We start from the raw sequence: 7,723 nt of genomic DNA on the forward strand, positions 1-7,723 counted from the left end.
AGAAAAGAAAAGAAACACCCAACAGAAAAAAGGAAAGGAAAGCCCTGATAAAATGTCGTCTTAAGTTAATGGCTGAGGATTTTTGGTCAGATGGTCCACTCAATCCTCTAGATGGATGAGCAGCCCATTAGCTGTTTCTATTGCAGACATCATTATATCTTGAGGTGAACAATAGCCCCCTCTGCTGGAAACAGTATGCCCTTCAACTGTTCTTAAGGACACAACGCATTTCCTTTGGCCTGTTTTGCTGTTCACATTGATGCTTGTCACAGAGTTAAATGCCATCCTACTCAGGGAGGGGATTTTGAAGGACATATTAAAACCACTGTGCTTATTATGTCTGAAGTGTGAGGGGAAAGCACCATCTCCAGAGCCAGAACCTCAGTGAGCTCACACAAAACATGACTGTCTACTCAAAGGCTTTAGATCCTTTGTAAAATTGCAGACTGTACATGAAGACTTTTTCCAGGTGATTATAGAAGTAACTCATGGTGTATGCTGGACAGAAGAAATAGAGTTGAATCCAGAATGACAGGCTAGACACAACACGTGAGAATGTTTAAGATTTCTCATGCCTCATCAAAAGAAAATTACACACACACACACACACACACACACACACACACACACACACACACACAGAGAGAGAGAGAGAGAGAGAGAGAGAGAGAGAGAGAGAGATGGGTGGGAGACAACTATGAACAATCCTTATTGTAGGATAGAGCTATACTCTTTCTTGTCTGATCATTGTTGCTGCTGCTGAGAGAATCCTACAGCAGAGTATGGCATACTAGAGGTGAGATAGATTTATCAAATCATTCTTCAATATCTAATGAAGGGGTCCACAGTTGATCTAATTATAATATGATTATTCTGTGGGTCACCCTCAATTCCCAAAAGACTCACCAATAACTGAAAAATATGATATTAAAAGGGTAAAGTGTGATGAAATCAACCATAGAATATACTATCAGGAGAAAGAGAATAATCAGGGTAAGATGAAGTCCTGTAAGACTTAATAGGAAACCAGGGTCTTCGCTTTGATTTTCAGTGATGAAATGTAAAAACTCATGGGCTGAATCCTAGAAATGAATCTTCCACATATTTATTGATATTTATACTCATAGCACATTTCTTTAGGGAAAATGAAAGAATGTTTGCCTGGATGTGTGAGAAGCAACCTTTTAATGCACCATACTCTCCCTATCCAACATGCCGACATTTAAGATAAATACATGGAAAAAAAGACACAAAGAGTAGGAGGACATATATTTATTGTTCTGCTATCTTATATGTGTCTATGACAAGCACAAATCTCTGTTTTCAACTGTGAAATTTGCATCTGTCCATTGACAACAATACGCCAATACGTAAGGTTATTAGCCTTGTTTACATGAGAAGATATTGGTATAAACTCCTCACATGACAAACTAGTCATGTGTACACAGTCCCACTGGAAACGGGAAGGTTATCAAGTACATGGATCTATTGAGGTACGTGGGATCTTCTAATACATCAAGACTAACATAGTGACTACATAAGGTAAGTGTCAAGTTAAGTGATACCTGGCTCCTCTTTCTATCAGTCCTTCCTTGAATTAGTTTATTTTTTTCTTCTGTTCATTCTTTTCTATGTTCTACTTTCTTTATGGTTGGAGGTGGTAAGAGAGTTATGAGATTGCGGCTCTGGATCAGAGGTTGTCCAGTATCTCATTTTATAGCTCTGAGATATATTAATTACACTGCAATTCTCCTGGCTTAACTTCCCCAGTGCTGGGATGCCTATAGTGAGTCACAATGCCCCTTTTGTAAAGACGGATATTTCAAACCATTATTTACTATAGAGTTTTTATGGATGTTGGTAAACAGTTGAATGTGTTAGGCCTTTTGACTGTGGTTTTCAGCAGTTGAAGAGCACAGAACAAGGATCCTTAGGATCCCTAAAGATCAACAGGATGGGAGAAAGTGTGGGGAAGCCTGCAGTCAAAGCTTCACCTACGTGCCTCAACAAGAGACCCCAGTCTGTTAAAATAGTGTGAAAGATGATACAAATAAAATTTAGGAGGTACAGGGCAACAAATATGACCACCACCATCAGGACGGTTTGGGCTGCTCTGGACTCAGCATGGCCTCTGCGGTTCTGATTGGGAGTGATGATGTGCTGTGTTCGCTGATGATGCCTATAGAGGAGAATCACCATGGAGACACTGGTCCAGACCATGATGCTGATGAATGTGGCATCATGGGCCAAATGCAAGAAGATGATGCCTACACTGAAACCAGACGTGGAACAGAGAAACATGCTTTGATTGTGAGTGTCATTGCCTGTGCTCTGTGGACCAGTGACTTTGATTGGAATGTAGATATTATTTAAGATACTGAACAACCAACAACTGTAACAAGAATAACTCAGGACATCAGGGGTTCTTCCTCGGAGCATAAGCCTACCCCAGTGACCAGGAACAAGAGTAACAAACTGATGGATGCTCAGGGCACAGGTGGAGCACATGTTTGTGCTTCGAGCCACCAGGCGAATGAAGAACACAATTTTGCATCGGAGGTTACTTGGAGGACTCCTGGGAACAAAAACCATGATGTTGCTTGGAAATGCAGTGACGAGGAGAAGGAAGGCATTGGTCACAGCCAAGTTGGTGACAATGACCTGTGTGGGCCTCAGTCGAGAGCCAGTAAAGATGGGAGAGAAATTATGGACAAACAGAAAAATGTTGGCCACAGTCCCAATCCCAACTTCAAAAAGCACAAACATCTGGAGAGCCCATTCCTCAGTGGTTTTTAGAGCTTTACTCTGAGAGGACATGGAGAGGACTTCTGTGCAGACTGGAGTGATGACCAGGAAGAACACTGCTGTCTTGAAAACACTTCTCAATGGTCTGAGCATAATGAATGATTTGAGTCTTTACATCTTCTATGAAGGGAGACACTATTGTATCACTGTACCAGAACTTATCCTGGAAAACACGGCATAGACAACTCAGACTATTATTTTGTACTTCATGTACTTTCCCTCACCTTATGATGGAAGTGTATTGGTGATACAGCTGTATTTTTCTTGGTCAACATGGCACCCACGATAACACAGTAGGGCATATGAATATATGAACAACAAACATAGGAACACATTTTTGCATCCTTTAAATACAGCATCTTCCATCTTAGCACAATGATTTCTTCATCCCAAGGAAATGTCTGTTTCACAGCTTAGCACTTATCTGAAAATGACATGTAATGTCATATATAGGATGACTGCTTTTTAGTTGATGGATAGAGACTGACTGTTCCTCTGGGAAACAATGTATGAAGCAGATTGCAAACTAAACAAGAGCTTTAAAAGACATGTTTCAAGGACATGAGTTTCAAAAGAATCTGTCTGTGCAAATGGTTTGACTGTGATAGAGTATCAACATATTTTGAGTGTGGCGAAAAAAAGCTTGAGCTGACTCACCAGCATCTCCAACATTTCCAGCTTCTGCTTCCTCATAAAAATAGTTAAGATACAGAAAATTATGAATAAATGAAATGCTTTGGGCCCTGGGGACCGAATGTGTTAGTAATTACAAACTGGAGGTTGGAGAGAGGGATCTGCACAAGACTCATGTTCAAATCCAGCACACATTTGGTGGTTGATATCCATCTGTAACATCAGTTCCCCAAGTTGAATGCCCTCTCATGGCTTTTGTGGCACTGCACAAATGTGGTGCCAGATATACAGGCAGTTAAAACACTAGATGCATAAAGTAAAATTACTATATCTTTAAAAGAATAAGAATATAAATTTATAATTCATAAAATCATGTAAGTAAAGTAAGTAGCAAAAAAAGAACCAGTCAGCTTTTGAGAAAATTTTATACAGATCATCAAAGTGATAGAATACAAAATACTTCAAAAAAGTAACCAGTTTTCTGATCACAAATATGAACCTCCATTTACACATATATGTCCTTATATACAGAACCTCCATTTACACATATATGTCCTAAAAGTTCTATCACAGAACTCCTTTAGCAGATAAATACCTTTAGTGAAATGACTGGATACAAGATAAATTCAAATAAATCAGAAGCCCTCCTATATAAAAATAATAAACATGCCAAGAAAGAAATCAAGGAAACAACACCCTTCAAAATAGTCACAAATAATAAAATAACTTGGTTTAACTCTAACCAAGCAAGTGAAAGACCTATATGACAAGAACTTCAAGTTTTGAAGAAAGAAATTGGAGAAGATATCAGAAGATAGAAATATCTCACATGCTCATGGATTGGTAAGATTAACATAGTAAGAAGGGCCATCATACCAAAAGCTATCTACAGATTCAATGGAGTCTCCATTAAAATTCCTACACAAGTCCTCACAGACCTCAAACAAACAATACTCGACTACATATGGAAAACCAAAAAACGCAGGAAAGTTAGAACAATAGTGTACAATAAAAGAACTTAATGAGGTATCATCATGCCTGATTTCAAGCTCTACTACAGGAATATAGCAATAAAAATCACATGATATTCACATAAAAATAAAAAGTTCAATCAATGAAACCAAAGACTCATCATGTAAATACATGCACCTATGGACACCTGATTTTTGACAAAGAAGCCAAAATTATACAATGGACAAAAAGAAAGCATCTTCAACAAATGGTGCTCATTTAAATGAATGTCAGTATGTAGAAGATTGCAAATAGATCCATATCTATCACCCTATACAAAAATCAAGTTGAAGTAAGTTAATGATCAGTTTTTTAGTTGAAGAATTTTTTGTTCATTTTACATACTAACTAAAGATTCCCTCTTAACTTTCCTCATGCTACCCCCAAAGGAGCCCCACAACTCACCCCCATCCACTCCTCCAAAAGGCTGGTGGTACATTCAGTTGATTCAGGACCAAGGCCCTCCCGCAAAGCATCAAGTCGGAGCAAGGCATCCCACCACAGGTGGCTCCAGATAGCTAGTTCATGCCCCAGGGACAGTGGATCAAAGACCTTAACATAAACCAAGTTACACTGAACCTGATAGAAAAGAAAGTATGGAATAGCCTTGAATGCATTGGCACAGGAGACCATTTCCTGAATATAGCATCAATAAATCAGACACCAAGATCTACAATTAATAAATGGAATCTCACGAAACTGAAAAGCTTCTGTAAGGCAAAGGACACTGTCATTAGAACAAAACAGCATTCTACAGAATAGAAAAAGATCTTCACCAACCCCACATCTGACAGTGGGCTGTTTTCCAAAATATAAAGAACTCAATATACACATATGTACAGAAAAATCCCCAGGGCCCAAAGAATTTCATTTATTCCTAATTTTCTGTATCTTAACTTTTTTATGAAGAAGCAGAAGCTGGAGATGCTGGAGATGCTGGTGAGTCAGCTCCAGTTTCCCTTAGCCACACTCAAAATATGCTGATACACTATCACACTTAAGCCATTTGCACTGAAACTCATGTCCTTGAAACATGTCTTTGAAAGCTCTTGTTTAGTCTGCAACTTACTTCATACACTGTTTTCCAGAGGAACAGTCAGTCTCCATCCATCAGCTAAAAATCAGCCATACTATATAGAGATGTCACATTAAATGTCATTTTCAGATAAGTGCTAAGCTGTGAAATAGACATTTCCTTTGGATGAAGAAATCATTGACATTATTAGGTAAAGAAGAGACAAAAAAGCAAGTATTCTAACCATTAATATTGACTTCAGAAGAGTTGCAGTAGGGAGAAGAGAATGTTAAGCAGACATCTACAGTTACAAGAATCCCACCTGTCCAGCCACAGCAATTTTAGAGATGCGCACAGAGATGAAAGCCAGTTCTTAATCTTTACTAAAGAAACCCAGCTCTCACTTCTCCATTTTAAGATCTTCTTGTCCCTGAGACAGATCCAAGAAAATGCTTACCTCTTCAATAACTCGGTGGAGCATTGTGTAGATGACTGAATGAACACAGATTACCAGTGCTCATAAAAGGACTGTTCATCTAGACTAAGATCCCTCAGAGAGTGCATTACTTTGTTATCTGTGATGTCTTGACAGTGTTTGTAGAGACTTTGGGATACTTCCAATGAAGGAAAAAAATTAGTCCTCAAGGAAAATCACAATTATTACCTTCTGCTTGTTAATTATAATGATGTTTATGACTTTGTTGGATGCTAAGGAATAGCTGTCAGAAGTTAGAAAAAGTTTCCAATGTTTCCTTTGGGAGCATCTAAGTTTTGAATCTGTGTTGTCATCAGAGGTGGAGAGGTGCACTCCAGGGTAGATCAAGGGATTTGTTGAATGTATTTCCAGAGGGGTTCATTGTACAGTACTGTTTCATACTTGCAAAATCATGCTGGCATGAAGTCCTTCAGGAAGATCATCAACATGTCATTAGGAGTCTTGTATTTTCCCATATGTGGCCTCAGAAGTGTTGGGAAAGAGCCATGAACTTGAGGTAAGCCAGAAAAGAGATGAGTCACACAGTGGCAGACAGCCCCATTTTGGGGAGTGGAACTTGAAGAAATACTAAAGAATAAAAACCATTGTGTCAATCATGCTTAGAGCAGAGAAAGAAAGAAGGGTAATTCAGAGCATCATAGCTGTGCTCTGTAACAGTTGTCCTAGGGTGTGGGAATATGGGAAGGAAAAGTACAACATTTCATCAAAGTGAAATTTTTTCCAAATATCTTTTTCAGCATGGCTTAAGGTCAGCCCACCTTTCTAGAGTTGTTTCTTTGCTTTTGGTGCATAATACCTTGGCCAGGTTATTGGCCTATATAACATGACTGTTTAGTCTCCAATATAAGGCCATAGGTTTTATTGTCTTAGATAGAAGTAGGTTTGCAGGAAATCTGGGACACTACAAAAAGACCAGATATAAAAATAACAGGAATAGAAGAAGGGGAAGAAACACAGGTCAAAGGCACAGAAAATATTTTTAATAGAATCATAGAAGAAAATATCCCAAACCTAAAGAAGAACATGCATATCAAGGTACAGGGAGCATACAGAACACCAAATGGACTAAACCAAAAAAGGAAGTCCCTTTGGTACATGATCATCAAAACACTAAATGTTCAGAACAAAGAAAGAATGTTAAAAGCTGCAAGGTAAAAAGATCAAGTTGGGGATTGGGTTTAAAAAAAGACCAAGTAATATATAATGGCAGACTTACCAGATTTACTCCTTTTTCTCAGTGGAGACTCTAAAAGCCAGAAGGGCCTGGACAAATATGCTAAGATAATTGTGAATTTATGTGATGACTGTCTGTCATTCTTTTTTTATTTTTTTCTATCCTCAGTTCTTCTTGTATTGTTCCCCTTGGGGTAGGGAGAGATATGAGACTGTATGTATGCCATTATCACCAGAATTTTAGGTGATCTCTTTATTGGCACCACAGTATAAAAAAGCAATTAGGATTTTATTTCTGTGGTTCTTAATTTCATTAATAAAAGCCTTTAAGAAGCAATCAAATGGAAGCTGAAAGATGATTTTATTCGAGTTGAAAAGAAAAACGTACCAGAATAGGCAATCTATAAATTGCCTGTAAATCTCAGCAGTTTCTCAAAGGAGGGGAATTGAAAAGAGCTATGACCTTGAGTTAAGCCAGCTTGGAATTGTTCACACAGTGGCAGACAGCCCCATGTTGGTGATAGTGATAGGCTAAAGAATGCTAAGCAGTGGGGTAAACATGCTTAGAGCAGAGACCGAAAGAATAATTC

The 7,723-nt window shown here is 38.4% G+C and overlaps 1 protein-coding gene across 1 annotated transcript; it reads right to left on the reverse strand.

Annotated features, from left to right (window-relative positions):
* Positions 1 to 1,899: 1,899 nt before the first annotated feature.
* Positions 1,900 to 2,856, reverse strand: LOC128125716 (vomeronasal type-1 receptor 4-like). The gene has a single exon (XM_052763362.1). The coding sequence runs from the start codon at positions 2,815 to 2,817 to the stop codon at positions 1,900 to 1,902; it is 918 nt and encodes a 305-aa protein (XP_052619322.1). The 5' UTR covers positions 2,818 to 2,856.
* Positions 2,857 to 7,723: the final 4,867 nt, after the last annotated feature.

The sequence above is a fragment of the Peromyscus californicus genome, unplaced genomic scaffold, assembly GCF_007827085.1.
Source record: "Peromyscus californicus insignis strain IS unplaced genomic scaffold, ASM782708v3 Scaffold_4__1_contigs__length_199733344, whole genome shotgun sequence".
In the NCBI taxonomy this organism is placed as follows: Eukaryota; Metazoa; Chordata; class Mammalia; order Rodentia; family Cricetidae; genus Peromyscus; species Peromyscus californicus.